The sequence below is a fragment of the Carcharhinus amblyrhynchos genome, chromosome 23, assembly GCF_965287045.1.
Source record: "Carcharhinus amblyrhynchos chromosome 23, sCarAmb.v2.hapA, whole genome shotgun sequence".
NCBI lineage: Eukaryota > Metazoa > Chordata > Chondrichthyes > Carcharhiniformes > Carcharhinidae > Carcharhinus > Carcharhinus amblyrhynchos.
Window position 1 is genome coordinate 20,742,355 of NC_137346.1, and position 17,139 is coordinate 20,759,493.

Consider the following 17,139-nt stretch of genomic DNA (forward strand, 5'->3'; position numbering starts at 1 on the left):
TCAGCCTTGGAGATATGTGCATATCAATCTGTTTATCTTGTGCAACAAAATTCCTTGTGTTGTTTTGACTAAACCTGTTTTTTTTTACATAATCAGTTGCTTACTTCAGTCCAAATCCCTTGTATTTTTGTTCTTCTACGCAAAGATAAATATAGAAGAGGCAGGCCCACCAATTTGATTTGTCCATAGAAGCTTACGATCACCCCTCCCTTCTCCTACAGAGTCTAACTTCCTCTTGTATGTCTCCCTGGACCATACACCAACTATAGCTGGGAATAGAAGGGCAACCTGCACACTGGTCTCCCAAAGCTACATGTAATTCAGATACCTGAAGGAACCTGAGGATGGCCCAGGATTGAATTTCTTGTTTACGTCCATTACCATGTGCAGATATCATTTGATATGGCACAGTGAGCAACTGATCCAGTGAAATGCCTGCACCCCACAATTTTGTTGTTTTCGTTGAACAGTCACCCTCCCCAATTACTTATCCAAGGAACAATTTTGCCTTTTCTTAAATGGTAGTTGGGAGATGCAAGACATGGTTTCTTCTGAAGGTTTCGGGGTTGTTGGACATGAGTCTGTCATTTCATTCAGTCCCTTCAGACGTATGTTTCTTGCGCAGCTCAATTAAAAGTTTAGCTTGAAAATGAAAAGGACAATATCAAATTCAGTTTTGACAGAAAGGTATATTTGAGCAATGATTCAAGTTCTTGTCCTTTGGAGGTTTTCAGGAAAAGATTGGCATTTCTCTCCCTCTCTCTTTCAGGTACAAACTGAGGTCCCTGGTTCTCCAATTTTTGTGATGAGGCTCGCCAAACATGCACGCCATCTTGAAGTTCAAATCCTTGCTGATCACTATGGCAATGCAATTTCCCTATTTGGCCGTGATTGCTCAGTTCAGCGTCGACATCAAAAGATTATCGAGGAAGCCCCGGCGACAATTGCGACCTCAGCAGTGTTTGACAACATGGAGAAGGTGAGCACAGGAGGTCTTAGCTGTATCACTTGGATGCCTGTTGGATTGAATTGTCTCTCCAAAGGAATATGCAAATGAGTAATATAATACTGAAGGTCTTTTAAAGCCCTGACTTTGCTGGAATGCTAAATTTAGTTATCTGCAATTTCTGGGCGTTTTCTGCAAGTCTCAAGTACTGCGTGCTCCTTATAGGGCAAATGATGGGCTGGGGTGGCGGCTTCCTGAGAGGGGGATTAGCATAGTAATCGAGGCTCATGCGCTGTGAGTGATTCATACTGGTCTCCACGTGGACCTGTGGGCCCCCTGGTGGTGTCATGGCGAGGCAAGTAACCTGAATGCTCAATAAAATTATTTGGACTCTGAGGGCTAATTAACATAGTGCCCAGGATTGAAGAGGGTCTGCATGACGCACACCAAGGGCAGATGGGTGGCTTGTTTGCAGGTGCATGGAACGGATGAATGCTGAAGATGCATCTAAATGGCACTTGTGCGAGATAGTTCCATGCTGCAAAGATGCCCTCCTACTGACTGTGCAAATGATAGGAGTCTTAGTATTGAATGGCAGTGCTTGAGTGGATCTTGACACAGCCTGTTGGTTTAGTGTGTGGCAGTTTGAGGCCATAGTATTTATAAGTTATACTGCATCATTCTAGTGATTGTGAATATAAAATTAATATACCAGTCATTTTTGAACCTGCTATTTCTAGACCTATATTTATGCCAACACTGACTTAATGCCTTGGAAAATTTTCTTGCTCAATCAGCATTCACTGTTCTAAGCAGAAACACTTGCAAAACCCCCAGATTTCGACCGGAGAAAATAATAAAATATTGGTCACATTATCCATAATTCGTTACACTTGTTTGACGATTTAAAGTGATGGTTGCTGGTGTGACTTTTCTTTCAGTGTAGATTTTTTTTTAGTTATAGTGAATCCTTGGACAGATAGAAAATATTGCATAAGTAATCAAAAGAAAGGTTTGCATTTGTATAGCTCCTTTCATGACCTTGAGCATCTCCATGTGCTTTACAGTCAGTCAGTACTTTTGAATGCAGTTGCTGTTGTCATGTAAAAATTGTCTTCTCGATAATGCGGTAGAATCTTTAAGATCCACATGAAAGGGAAGACCAGGTATCAGTTTACCATCACATCAGAAAGACGGCACCTCTGACCCTTAGCAGTCCCTCAGTTATGCACCGGGATGTCATTTTGGATTTTGAGCTCGGGTCTCTGGAATGGGACTTGAATCAAGAACCTTTTTTGACTCTGGTGTGAATGCTAGCGATACTGACTTTCTACTCCTGCTATTAACTTTGACAGAGATTTACACTAGCTGACCTTGTCCCCTGTAACTCGATAGATTCACTTTGGTACTGACAAGATTTTAGCTAAGGCGAAAGCAGAATCTTTGGATAATAAATTTTAACAGAAGTGTACTTTTCAAAGAAAATATGCATGCTTCTAAAAATATGCTGTGATTTTCAGAACTTTAGTATCCTGTCCAAGCCTCTAGTCAAACTTATAAGCAACAAGCTGATATTCAAACCCACTTCTAACCCTTGAATTAGCACAACCTCATCTCAAATTTGGTCATTTTTTACTGGGTTAATTTTATTGGATTTAGCCATTTGAGTACAGTGTTCCATGGAGCAGAACAATAAGACTGATCATGATCTTTCATTTATCTGAATTTATACAAATCTTTCTTCTCTTGACACTTACCTTAGAGGTGCAAGGGCAAAAGTGGAGATTTGTGCCCAGTAGTATCTTTTTCCACAGAGAAAGCTTATAGCAGCAAATTAGTATTTTAAACTTCAAACCTTAGAATATTACCCAGCCTTGATAACTACTTGATTAATTACTCATTTTTCAATTATGCATAGAGGGTTGCTAATTATATCATCATCTATTTTTGTCTGGTTACTGATTATACTGTAATTCTTTATTAAAACATGAGTGATTCTAAAGTACAGGATATAAAATGGCTTCTTCAGTCCAGTGTTAGAAGAAAATGATGTCTTGACCTTGTTAGCTTGCTGCAGTGACTATAATGTGAAAACGCCCTAAAAATGGTTGAATTAGACTAAAATCTACTGCCAAGGTCTACTTATACTGCCAGTACACTGTCAATATAATGGTTGCCTTGACATCATTTTAACTGAAATCAGAAGGTACTTGCACTAAAGTTGATCAGATGTATTTGCGTGCGGTATCAAAATAGATCAGGAAATTTAATTTGTCCCATACCATGTATGATTAATAAACAAGTGTTCAGCTGACAACCTTTCTGTATTAAGTTAAAGGATGTAAAGTGAAAAAACAATGTAAGCTCCGCCAATACCACTGTAGTCAGGATCCAAGTTGTCCAGACTTGGTTGTCTACTTGCTGCTTTGGTTTCCTCTGAAAGAGTAATCATCGGGTTTGTAAAAAGCATTGCATCCTTGACATCATTGATGCCTACAAACTAGAGATATGAAAAGTATTTTGAATTTGTCTCAATCCTTATTATAACACTTACGTATTTGTCAAAAATAATAATTACACTTTTATTTTGTTTTTAAATCCTCCTTTGTCAGTACATCAAAGCCATAACACTCATTACTTCTCTTGACGTTCGCTTGTTAGAACTTCAGTTTAGAGTTTTATCACATAATTGCACTTGGTTCATTACTTCCTCACTTCCCTACAATTATTGGTAACTTTACTATAGACCTTGACCACACATCTTGGTCTGTCGTAAAAAAAATCATTTCCATAGAGCCTATTGCAGGTTGTTCACAGGGTATGAAATTGTTTTAATTCCATTCCCTGTTGTGTATCATCGCTCATTGGCAAACCAGTTACTCTTTACTCTGCTAACCTGCTAATTGTGGAAGTTGTGTTTTCCAGTGTGCAGTGAAGCTGGCAAAAATGGTGGGCTATGCAAGTGCTGGAACGGTGGAGTATCTGTACAGCCAGGATGGAAGCTTTTACTTCCTGGAGTTAAACCCCAGGCTTCAAGTGGAACATCCATGTACTGAAATGGTTGCAGATGTAAACTTGCCTTCTGCGCAATTGCAGGTGAGTTATGTGCGCTCATCACATTGGTTTAGGAATACTATCAGTTACATTTGGAATTTCTGTCTTTTTCATCCAGCTCTCTCTCAAAACAAGTTGTGATAAATCTATTTGACTGATTCACATGTTTGTGCTCTTTCATTCTCCCTCAGATTGCGATGGGAATCCCTCTGCACAGAATCAAGGACATTCGGATGCTGTATGGAGTTGCCCCGTGGGGAGACTCGCCAATTGATTTTGAAAATTCAGCGACCGCTCCTTGCCCACGAGGTCATGTGATAGCTGCTCGTATCACCAGCGAGAATCCGGATGAGGTAAAATGAGATGTTAAACTTTGCAACCTTCTGGAATGTTACAAAATTTGTCATCAGTTTCTGTTATTTAGCTCCTACTTATCTTGCAGCTTCCCATGAGGTTCCTGACTTTCACATGCACCCATTAGAGACTTTTTGAGAATTGCAAGTCATTTATCTCTTGATTAGCAAATGCAGTCTGTGATTAATAACAACCAGTTTATCAGGATAAAATCCTTCTGGCCTGTTTTAGTTCTTTCCTTATTTTTCCACCACTCTTGCATTCCTTTGTGGATAGATAGTGTACTACTGATCTGTCTGAGATGGTAAACTTATGGTGGCTGGCTTGGAATAATTTTGTTTTGTTTAGTGTTATGGCTAAACAGCAAACCAGTACTGTAATTGCTATCGCACCAGACACACTTTTTGGACTTGCTTGTGTTGTAGAGTGTTACAACAGCTTTTCTATATGACGTTGTCTTTTTCATTTGTATTTTCCCCATCATTGCTGTGACCAGGCTGAGATATGAATGTATGTTACCCCTTCTTTTAATTTTTCCTATTTTAACCAGCACTATGTACACATGTCCATCTTCCAATTGCAAATGTACAGATTGCTGAACACTGTTCTGCGCCACTATATAATATTTCAATAAACTCTGGCTTACTTTGTTCCAAGCCAAGAGTGCCTACGTTGATATCAGGTTCATGAATGCTTAAATAATACTGACAGCTTCAAAAATGCTTGAACATTTAAAAACAAAACAGTGACTCAAATTGATTTTGTTGTAAGCCATGTAATGTATAAATGCATGCATTGGAGTCAGAATGTAATGTGTATTTGTGCATCCCACTGCAGCTGAGTGACTCACATTTTCAGTGTTCTTTTACTCTGACAGGGATTCAAGCCGAGCTCTGGTACTGTGCAGGAGCTGAACTTCCGCAGTAATAAAAACGTCTGGGGTTACTTCAGCGTGGCAGCAGCGGGAGGCCTCCATGAGTTTGCAGACTCTCAGTTTGGACACTGCTTCTCCTGGGGAGAAAACCGAGAAGAGGCCATCTCGTTAGTACTTTGCTAAAACTTTTGGTCAATGTACAAAATTGTGTCTGACAGTTACCCTCTGTGAGGTCTTGTCCAACCTTTAAGAAGTCTGCTTTCTTTCATGTTGGTTTCCATTCTTCAGCAGTCTGGATTTACCTTCCTGTTTCTGGGAGGGTCAGTAGCTGGATAACTTGCTTCCCGATCTCTCCTAATGCCTCAGTGATAGGGAGTAAATGGCTGCCATAATTGAACTGCTGTAACTGATTTTTCTCCATTTTCTCTGTACACTCCTGCTGTGATCACCACATCCCAGCTGGGAGTTGTGCCGATTAGGAAGCAAACACTATGGGTGCCCAAAGTTGCTAACTCTGTGATTTGGGTCTTTAGTGCTCCACTGCTTTAATTACTTTTAAATTACTTCAATTTTTCTTTTTATCCATGTTAAACATGTAAAAGCCCAACAAAGACAAAGTAAGGAAATTGTGTTCACATAATACACACATGCTTCGCTTGCAATTAATTATTTTTAGTTTTGAAGTTGCTTTTGTCTGCAGGTAAATTTGGCTTTCATTTTGCTTTCAGCAAATTTCTACAACTGAGATTTAGAATTAAGATAATCTATTCACGACGTTCGTTGAGGGACCAGGGTACAAGGAAATCTACCTGCTTTTCAAAGGGTGCCACATAATCAACGCATTCACTTAAGTAGATGTCTTGCAGGTTTAGCATCTCGTTTGACAGATTGTACCTCTGACAATCTGGCATTCCACTGGTAATACAGAGATTATTCACCCAAGCTCCCAGAATGTGATTGCAACCATGACCAAAATGAGTCTTGTTAATTTGACGTTTAAATAAGTGAGTGAGAAAGTATGATAAGGTTGGAGAGAGATTGAAAAAGGAAGCATAAATAGCTCTAAGACTGGGTCAGCGAGGATGAACTAACTAGTTTTTTTCTTTATCCTGCTCCAAAGTTGGTTGTAATAGATTTTGAATTTTACAAGGGAGGTGTTACTGTCAATTCAGTGTAAATATTTAATTGCGTATAGCTTGGTGCAAGAAATGAGCCAGCCAGGTTCCTTAAATAAGCAGCTAGTTTACTGCTAAAACTCACGCAGGTGACGTTGCAGGAATTATTCACAAAAAGGTTTCAAATATATCAATGTCAAAATACCCATGAATGTAAAACAACCTACTAAACAACTTGACCAAGTAACAAAGTCAGGGCAGAAGTACTAACGGATTGTCCAGAAGTTTGTTTACAGCCCTTCCCACAGTGGAGCTGTCAGTCTACTCTCGTGGTTGGTTGATTTGGAATGTCCTTGACGAACTCTGTTTTCAACAGTGAGGTGTTCTAATGGGTTTTTCAAACGGGATGTGAAGATGGGCTAATGGGCTTTTCAAACAGCAGAGCTTTGACCAGGGAAGTTTCAGATGAAAGAGCAATGGGATATCCTGTTATCCCTGTGGCAATATCTGCTTGATTATCAAAATCCAGTATTTATTTTTAACCCAAAAGCTGGTCTAGTGATCTCTGAAATCCATAGTCTCCATAAAAATAGCTTGTGTCCACTGCAAATGCCATCATGTGGCTGCTGTAGCGAATGTCACTTTTTTTGCAAAAGTACCTTTTTCAAAACGTTCAATACACGTGTATGTCCAGCCCATGATATTATAAAGTAATATTTCAGATAGCACATTTTGCTTAAAAAAAAAGTTCCACGTTTTAGTAAAACAGTTTCCATTATGAAGGGATATTCTGTAATTTACTTCAATGCATGAAGTTATTTTCTTATGGCAACTACAACAGCCATTTGATGCGACATAGCCTGTATGAAACTTGCAGACTGTCTCTTTGAATTGGAGAGTCCTAGTTAATGAATACCAATGAAAATAATTAGGGTTTGTGGATCTGAATAACTGCTGCATGAACTACAAAGCTTGACTAATGCTTAAAGTCAACAGTCTAGAGACGACAGAGTGGAGCTCTCACTACATATATGTTGGGTTTGGTTGGAAAAGAATTCTGGAAGTGCAATGTTTTTCCTATTCTTTGACTGAATTCTGTAGCCACTACCAAATTAGACACAGCCAAAACAAGAAGTTTCATTTTGTTCCACCATGGTGTTTTCTTCTCTGGTGGCAACTTTTTGAAAAAACATTTTGCTTCTGATTCTGCAGGAACATGGTGGTGGCGTTGAAGGAACTATCAATTCGTGGCGATTTTAGAACGACTGTAGAATACCTCATCAGGTTACTGGAAACTGAAAGCTTCCAACAGAATAGCATTGATACTGGCTGGCTGGATCGGCTCATTGCAGAGAAAGTTCAGGTATTGCAACTTGGCGAGCGCACCTATTCCAACAGAAAGCAGTGAAAGCTGGGGGTGGAATTCGGCTTTAGTGGGAGCACAAAATAGGTGTGGAGGAGTGGGAACCAATCCTCTGCTTTACACTGTCTGACTTTCCTTTATATCTGGTGAACTGAGAGGAGAATTTCCAGTGTATATCACAAGTAGCCTTTTGTTCTTGCTGCTGAAGGATTAATAGCTAAGATTAATCTAGCGTTGGCGTTAAGACCAGTGGACCTTTGTAATTCAAATTCCAAGAGAGCTCCATAATTGAACATTAGAGGAAGTTGTCAGTAGAAAAGTGAGTATGGCCCAGATGTCTCCTGCTTCATTCAGTGGTTTACAGAGTCTGTTTATGGGTTAACTAAATGAGCCATTGGAAAGAACTGGCCACAAGTGGCCGGGACACATTTCCATTCTCCTCCCCTATTTTTAGTCTTTCTCCAGAGTAAATAGATCCTGCTGATACTGAACTTGATGATGAGGTGAGAAAAGTCAGTCGTACTTTGACTTTCGCTCTCCTGTTTTCCCCATTCCTTTATCTGCAGCTATGTTCATAGCAATTGCAAGCCAAAGTGGTGTTGGCTGCCATTTTTATCTGCCCCAGGTTGAGTGTCTTTGGAACTCCTTGCCGTAGAACTCTGTGGGAACGGAATCATTGTGTATATTTAAGGCTGAGTAAGAAAATCAAAGATTACAGGGAAAGGGGCAGTAAAGTGGATGTGAGGAATGTTTTGTCAGCCATGATTCTGTTGAATGGAGGAGCAGGCTCGAGGGGCCAGATGGCCTACTCCTGTTCCTATTTCTCATGGCCTTGTGATGAAAATGAAATAAGCTGCAGATCCCGTCCCACCCTCTTAATTATTTTCTTCCTCCTGACTAACATATTTCTGGGCAACTATGTTTCGATGCCTGTGTTGGCATCATTGAGCAAATGGCTTAGCCCAGCCCTTGCTATTCCCATCAACCAAAATTGTAGATATTGCGGCAGTGAAATTGCTAACCGTTTGAAAAAACACCATATTTTAGTCACTTTAAATTACTTTCTTTTCAGGTGTGTTGCAGAATTCCCCCCATATTGTGATGTTATTGATTCGTTGCTGTGGTATGGCCCGTGAGTGCCAGCTGTTTTCAATTCTCTGCTGAGAAACCATTTTTCCGAGTGTTAGACGTTGCTGCCAAGTTTGTTCTCGTTCCCTACCCAGGTCCCCACTCACGCACGCTCTTTCTGACAGGAGTCACTGGATATCGATCAGCAAAACGATCCTTAATTGAACTTTTTATTTTTCTTTTAACCTGGGGCACTGAGGCCGACAGCTATATCCCTTTTAGTGGCAGTCAACTAACTCAAAGCAAATGAAACAAATGGGCGATCAAATACTGGGTCCTGCGGTTCATTGCCCACTGGGCAGCACATTTAACCTGTTAAGCGATGGGAACAGCTCTTTAAAATGATGAATGTACCTTGGCAGTAGTCAGGATTGGACAGTATATTCTCACTTGCCTGCCTGTGCAATTGCTGAAATGTCACTTTGTCCCCTTTAGGCTGAGAGGCCGGACACCATGCTGGGGATTGTCTGTGGAGCTCTGCATGTTGCAGATAAATCCTTCAGAAACAGTGTCTCTAATTTCCTTCACTCACTGGAAAGGTAAATTGTAATGACCTTGACCTTTTAGCAACCTTATCTGCACTTTGCTTTTAAATATCTCTGTTCTGGATTTTTGTGTGAACAAGATGTTGGCATTTCAAGTGTCCTTTGTTACTGAGTCACTTCAGCGCTAATTTTTATTCCTATTTTTATCTGAGCCGTAGCTCTCACTGTTTACACAGTAATCCAAATGGCTCTAATGCATCAAATTTTAAAAAGCTTTTGAAGGGTTATATCTTGCGACATTTTGGAAAATTTCCAAGATGAATGCTGCTGGAATGATTATTATAACCTGCTCGTTTTTGGGAAGGCAAGTACTTCTGCTGGAAACAATTCCACAGATATCAGTCAGCTTCCAATATCGTAATGCAGCTACCTACTCTTAGCAAGTTGTTTGAGTCCCCCGGGTGGCATGACAACCAAGACTGATCATGTCTTAAATCACCACCCCTGGCCTTTCTCCACCACAAGCCATCAGGGAAGTCAAAGGGATAACTCATAAAGTGAGATAGTGAAAGTAAAAATGGCACATTAATATATATACATATCTTGGTTCACACACACTGGGCTGTGGCAGAAGTTCTGGAGAAGTTAAACAGATCAATGAGCATCTGTGAAGGAAACAGAGGAAGAAGCAATAACCCTGTATTCAAAAGTTGTTATGATACCATTAACTGCTCTGTTGCGCTCACTCCTGTCAGCTCACTTACGGTCCGGTCCCATTTCAGACATCCAACATCCGCATTTGTTTTGTGTTACCTAGGATGTAACAGTCCTGTCAGAGTTGGATATTGACAGTTAAGTCAATATCCAACTCTGAGTGGGCTGGTGGATTGTGATTTTAACCTTACATCACGCCCTACGATTCCTGGAGGGCTGACAAATCTCCAGGACACTGCTGTGTGCAATCCTAGAGAAAAATCATCTTTTTAAAAAAAAGATATTTTTGGAAGTTTTTCTTTACTAGTTATAAAAATATGAAGCGTAAAGGTTGTTTGGTTGACAGTTAAGCATTACCTAACTGGGCAACGCATCTTTTTGCTTTCCAGTTGGTGTGGGAAAGTAGTACATCACAAGGATGGATGTATTGGCCAAAGAATGGCTGGAGCCTGGAGCAAAAACATGTATTGAAACTTCCAGGATTACATTTAATCACGGTTGGCAATCCTAGCCATCTCATTAATTATTTGACTGCCTATTTGTTCTCAGGGGCCAAGTTTTACCAGCTCATACACTCCTGAACACAGTGGATGGGGAGCTCATCTATGAAGGGGTGAAATATGTGCTAAAGGTAAAGTCCTAAATGTTGAAAATGCACTACTAAACCCCTTGGTGGCATAATTTCTGATTTTTGGTTATTTTTGCATGCAAGATGGGAAAGGTTTCCTCTGGTCACTGCATGTATATGGTAATTTATTTTGTTTCAAACACCTGTATAATTATGTTGTCAATGGATGAAATCTTGCGCAACGAAAATAGAAAAGACTGTCTCTCTTGCAAAGAGTCATCCGGTCTTGAAACATTAGCATCTGCGGAGAGAGAACAAAGCTAGCATTTCAAGGCTGGATGACTTTTTGTAAGAGCTGTGACAAAGAGTCATTATGAGAAGTCTCACAACACCAGGTTAAAGTCCGGCAAGTTTATTTGATAATAAACCCACAAGCTATTGGGGTTTGCCCCTTTGTCAGGTGAGTGGAGAGTTCTGGTCTCTGGTTTGGTTCCTTGCACAGGACAAAAGGGTTGAGGCATCTTATTCAAGACTTTTGACTACAGCCTGGCCTGCAGGGGTGTGAATGGTCAGCATTGATTTGAAGCTGCTCGACATGTAATAGACCGCTTGACAAAATATTTAAATTGCAGACTCGTGTTGTCCTTAGCATTTCCCAAAGTTATCAACATTTGCTCTTCACTCCTTTCACAGGTTACGCGGCAGTCACCTAACTGCTATGTGGTTATAATGAACAACTCGTTTGTGGAGGTGGACGTTCATCGGCTGAGCGATGGTGGTCTGCTGTTGTCCTACGATGGTAGCAGCTACACTTCGTACATGAAAGAGGAAGTAGACAGGTGGGGAAACAGAGATTTTTCTTTTCACCTCTCTCCAAACTGCCACTCCAAGGAAATATTCTCGTTCGACCTTTCTTAGGAGCATATTTTAACCTCAGAATGTTTATGCCGCAGATATCGTGTCACGATTGGCAATAAGACTTGTGTATTTGAGAAAGAAAATGACCCCTCATTGCTGCGCTCACCCTCAGCAGGGAAGCTCATCCAGTACACGGTCGAGGATGGTGGCCACGTTTTTGCAGATCACTGCTTTGCTGAAATTGAGGTAAGTAATCCTAGTCTGGATAGACAAAGAATATGAAAGGAGCTGTCATCAGAGGTAGCACGTTAGCACTGCTGCCTCTCAGCGCCAGGAACGCGGGTTCGATTCACAGCTTGGGTCACAATCTACATGTGGGGTTTGCACATTCTCCCTGTGTCTGTGTGGGTTTCCTCTGGGTATTCCGGTTTCCTCCCACATGATGTGTGGATTGGCCATACTAGATTGTCAAGACAATCTAGTATGGCCTATCCTTAATGTCAGTGGGTCTGGCTTGGGTAAATGCATGGGGTTATGGGGATATGGCCTGAGTGGAATTGTGGTCAGTGCAAACTCGATGGGCCTGCTTCTGTGCTGTAGGGACTCTCTGACTCTGAGCTGTGGGAGCTCAAATCCCGGAATGGATAATCACATTTTGTGGTAGGTAGGAGCCAAGAGCGGCTCAGTTAAGGCAGCTGAGCCTTTTGCAACTTTCTATCACAGCCCATGTAGACCACGGTACTTACCTGGCAGGGGTGCAACTGTGATCAGGCAGGGAACGAGACTAGCCCATTGCAACTGGGATGTGCTGACACCTGTGATCATGGTTTGCCTAATCTAGGGTAGAGTAAAGGATCAGAGCAGCCAATAAGGTTAAACCAAGGCCTTACCTGATGCAATTTTCAAAGCCATCTTGACCTTTTGGCTAAGATGAAGCATTAGATCAATCCCAGGATGGGATGCAATGCCTCATCCTGTCAGCTTGGATCTTGTTTAATCAAGCCCAAGATGGGGATGCAATGGCTTGTCTTGTCAGCTTGGATTTTTTGGCGCAGGGGAGGGGGGATTGGCTTTTTTGATTAGAATTAGAGTACCAAAAAATAGCAATAAAAGAACATTTCTATGATTTCTGAATTCACTTGATATTCCTGTGTTGTTCTTAACAAGTGCAAGGATTATGATTACCTTCAAAATTATTATCTTGAAATTATTTATTCAGAGACACACTAAGTACGTCTTGGCCGCAGTACTGCATGAAACGTGAGGCAATATTGTGTGCACGTGCCCTGTAATGGGTTTTGAACCCACAGTGTTGTGACTCGGAACCCCAAGGACTACCAAGAGAGTCGAGACTAATGTCTGATTAGTCTGATTTATTTTCTTGTTCAGGTGATGAAGATGGTGATGACACTGGTCGCTCAGGCATCTGGCTGCATTCATTACGTGAAGAGAACGGGTGCTGTCCTTGAACCAGGTTGTGTGATCGCCAAACTGCAACTGGATGATCCAAGCAGAGTGCAGCAGGTATGAGGCAGCTCAACTTCCTTTTATTAGATTTGCCTAGTGTCATGTCTTTAAGCCTGCACACTGCACTGCCAGCTTACACTCTCGATAAAGTGGTAATCAGAAAAGATGTTCCATGAAGAAAGGTGTATATGTGAAACATTTGTTGTGTGTTAAAGTGAAACAATTAAGGATGTAGTACTATTTCAAGGGTTTCTCGTTAAAACATTCTTGTAACTCTATAAATCCTGCCAACACGGGTTGGCTGGTCTGTGCATGAGTGGAATATTAGTGACATCTTTCTGCTGCACTTAGCTTGCCTGTGTACCTCTGCCCATGCATGAGAAGCTTTTATATCTATATGGAAACACTGCCTGCAATGATTATCATTAGAAGTTTAGCTTTAGCCTGAAAAGCAATAAAGCTTTTACCTATTACTTAATTGAGGACAGATATCTTTCCAATTCCAATGTTGAGTGATGTGGGCTCTGGCCCACCTGAGGGGCAAAGGCTCTGGTCCAGGTCACTACGGCGGTGGCTTGGGCAGACAATTTTTCTACATAGTTGCGTTTCTTTTTCTATTAAGCCGGGAGGAGCTTCTAATATGAGGCACGTCAGCACAATTAAGAAAAGCAAATTATTGAGTAAACTACCCTTAAATAGTCCATACTCTCCCACTGTATAATCAAAGCCACAGGGTGATGATGTTCAGGATAATTTTCCAAGGTGGCAAATGTAAACAGAAGCATTAGGAGTATTCAAGCCCCAGTTGAATTCAAGGAGGAATTATCCCTAATGAGCGGAAAGGATGCTTCTTAACGATAATTCAAACTGAGGAAACTTAAGTTCGGCTCTTTCTCCGTTAGACACAAATCCAAATCTGATTTGGCATAATGTGTGAAGATGTGTGGATTGAATGTTTAATAGAAATTACAAGAAGATTATTTATCTTAAGACAGTTTTAAGTGTACATAAGATTGCTCGCAAGGGATGAATCAACTCTTGGCAATGGAGAGAACATTCAGGCTGAGTGTGTGGGTATTTGCATGGCAGATGCAGTATAATGTGGATAAGTGTGAGGTTATCCACTTCAGGAGCGATAATAGGAAGACAGATTGTTACTTGAATGGGTGTAAATTGAAAGAGATGGGTACTCAGATACCCTTGGTGTTCTCGCGCATTAGTCGCTGTAACTAAGTACACAGGTACGGCGGGGGGGGGGGAATCGGTGGAAGGGTGGATCAGGGAATTTGATGACCAGCCATGATCATAATGAAGGCAGAGCAGGCTCAAAGGGTGGAAATGGCCTCCTGCTTGTAGTTTCTCTGTTTCTATTCACACTTGTCAATTTGATGAAATAGCTTCCGTTGGAGTGTGATGCTGAAGCTGGTACATAAACACAGATTGAGGCCGGTGATGTCTGAGCGGACGAGAGGGAAAGGCCCTTGGTGAGATGGGGTTGGGGGAAGAGGACAGTTGCCCACACGCTACTATTTCAGGGCTGTACTGTAAATGTGATCTTTGTTGTTTGAATTTGACAACACAGAAGGGGAATCATGGCTGAAACTCCAAGTAAAATAGGGAAAAAAAAAGGAGATTTCAAGAAAAAGGTTTTGTATAATTGTTCCTCCTAGCGATAGGAATTGAAACAATAGTTATCAAATTTATCTGTACGTTCAGAAAGATGCATGTGTCACACACAATGTGAACTGTCTGCATTGTTTGAAACACAGGAAGAGAGTTCGCAAGGATCCAGAAAGTGATTTACTCTCGATTCATTTACTGCAAGTGTAATTGAATCATAGAATCCTTACAGTGCAGAAGGAGGCATTGAGCCTGCACTGACAACAATCCCTCGCAGGCCCTATCCCCATATCTACTCTGCTACTCCTTCTGACACTAAGTTTATCTTGGCCAATCCACCTAACCTTCCAATCTTTGGAGTATGGGAGGTAACAGGCGCACTTGGAGGAAACTCATCCAGAGTTTGGACGAACGTGCAAACTACATGCAGGCAGTTACCTGTGGCTGGAATTGAACCCACGCCCCTGGCGTTGAAAGGCTGCAGTACTAACCACTGTGCCACTATGCTGCCTTAGGTCTGAATACCTGAAGAGCAGCAAGAAAATCTCTAGCTTGCAATCTGAGAGATCGTTGAAGTGTTCCGTGGCTTTATGGTGCCACCAAGTGGTAGGATGCAGGCGTGCACCTGAAGTTTCTTATTCCACATGATGTCATCCTGAGGGTGGCTGTAAGCAGGAAAAGTCATCTCCAGTCACTTCCTATTTTAGAGCTACAGAGCAGCTTTTATAGAAATCGTAGAAACCCTACAGTGCAGAAAGAGGCCATTTGGCCCATCGAGTCTGCATCAACCACAGTCCCACTCATTCCCTATCCCCATATCCCTACATATTTACCCGCTAATCCCTCTAACCTAGACTTCTCAGAACACTAAGGGGAAATATTTAGCATGGCCAATCAACCTAACCTGCACATCTTTGGACTGTGGGAGGAAAGCGGAAGGCCCGGAGGAAACCCACGCAGACACGAGAGGAATGTCCAAGCTGGGAATCAAACCCAGATCCCTGGAGCAATGAAGCAGCAGTGCTAACCATTATGCTACCATGCTGCCCTTGACTCGGGAATAAAAACCTGGCTTTGATTCAGGAATAAGTTTCTTCTCTCGAACATGTTAAGCAAACAGCCAAAAAAAAGATTTAAGGGGGGAGGCTGGCAACAGGGCAGGGTCTGATGTGACCTGAGATGGACACTAAAGTAGCACAATGATCTTCACTATTTCCGTTGTTGCATACGGAAAATGACCACTTGAGTGAGGCCACTTGAAGTAAGGCCCAAGGAAGAGCATCCAGAGGGAATCAGTATGTCCAGAAAAGGAAGGAGGGCAAAGATTTGGCGAGTTTATCAAGTCCTTTTAGTATTCAATGGAGATTAGGATTGAATTATATAACGATGTTGTAGAACACTTTACGTTAGAAAGACTGTGAAATTAACGATGATCAGTTCATTATGGCACAATTATGTACCTGGGTATTCAGTTGCTTCAGAAACTCATTTTGAGTTCCTTTTGTTTGTGATACAGGAAATCTGATGGAGTGCTGGGGTTGTAGTATTACAATCTCTGTCATTTTGTTTATTCCTCAAATACCTAAGTTTTGTATTTATGCTTAATTCCAGGCTGAATTATTTACGGGGCCACTCGCCAGGATCCAGAGCTCAGCCCTGCAAGGAGAAAAGCCTCATCGCATCTTCCATTACGTTATTGACAACTTGGGGAACATCATGAATGGGTTCTGCCTGCCCGAGCCCTATTTTGACCTTAAGGTACTACAGTGGAATGATGTGCAGAATGGCCAGGTTCCAGTTTGTCTGACAGATGGAGAATCAGTGAAGTTAAACTGAATAGCTGGAGAAGGAGACATGGGTTTAAACCAGTGAAAGAGGGGATTGGAGGCAGATTTCTGAATGAATTAAACCAAGATGGCTCAAATACTTGATTAATGTTTAATTTAGAAAATGAAAATGTAGCTTCGTACATCGCCATTTACTACAATCTTGAGCTGCATTTTATTGCAACAGAGCTTTATAGCGGATGGAAATATTCACGCAAGAGCATCTTAATATTGAGGGTGTATGCTTGGACAAATATTTGAGCCAAGCATTCTGTATGCTACAAAATGTCTGCAGCCGCAACAGAACCATAGAGAAGGTATAGTGCAGAAAGTAGCTGTTCAGCCCTAATGTTTGTGTCAGACAAAAAGAAACCAGCCACTCATTTTAATCCCATTTTCCAGGACTTGATCTTGCAGGTTACAGCACGTCAAATGCAGATTCAGGTGAGTTGAGCGTTTCAGCCTCAACCACCAATTTAAGCAGTATGTTCCAGGTGCCCACTACCCTCTAGGTGAAAGTAATTTTCCTCATGATCCCTCTAATTCTTCTACTGATCACCTCAAATCTTTGCCCCCTGGTAATTAACCCTTCAGCTAGGATCTACCCCATCTACAGGCTCCACATAATCTTGTACATTATCTTGTACAATTAGGTCATCCTTCAGTTGCTTTTGTTTGAAGGGAAACAACTCGAGACTGTATAGTCTCTCCTGGCTGCAATTTTAAAGCTCTGGTAACATTCTTCTAAATGTCCTCTCTACTTTCTC

General features: G+C 41.4%; 1 protein-coding gene across 1 annotated transcript in view; it reads left to right on the forward strand.

Moving 5' to 3' along the window:
* Positions 1-17,139, forward strand: part of acaca (acetyl-CoA carboxylase alpha) — a 274,803-nt gene that overhangs the window by 37,524 nt on the left and 220,140 nt on the right. Inside the window, exons 10-20 of the mRNA XM_080210370.1 lie at positions 770-979; positions 3,872-4,042; positions 4,192-4,353; positions 5,232-5,395; positions 7,556-7,706; positions 9,270-9,373; positions 10,583-10,664; positions 11,295-11,440; positions 11,555-11,705; positions 12,849-12,983; positions 16,158-16,304. Coding sequence (XP_080066496.1) covers positions 770-979; positions 3,872-4,042; positions 4,192-4,353; positions 5,232-5,395; positions 7,556-7,706; positions 9,270-9,373; positions 10,583-10,664; positions 11,295-11,440; positions 11,555-11,705; positions 12,849-12,983; positions 16,158-16,304 — 1,623 coding nt within the window. The remainder of the gene's footprint in view (positions 1-769; positions 980-3,871; positions 4,043-4,191; positions 4,354-5,231; positions 5,396-7,555; positions 7,707-9,269; positions 9,374-10,582; positions 10,665-11,294; positions 11,441-11,554; positions 11,706-12,848; positions 12,984-16,157; positions 16,305-17,139) is intronic.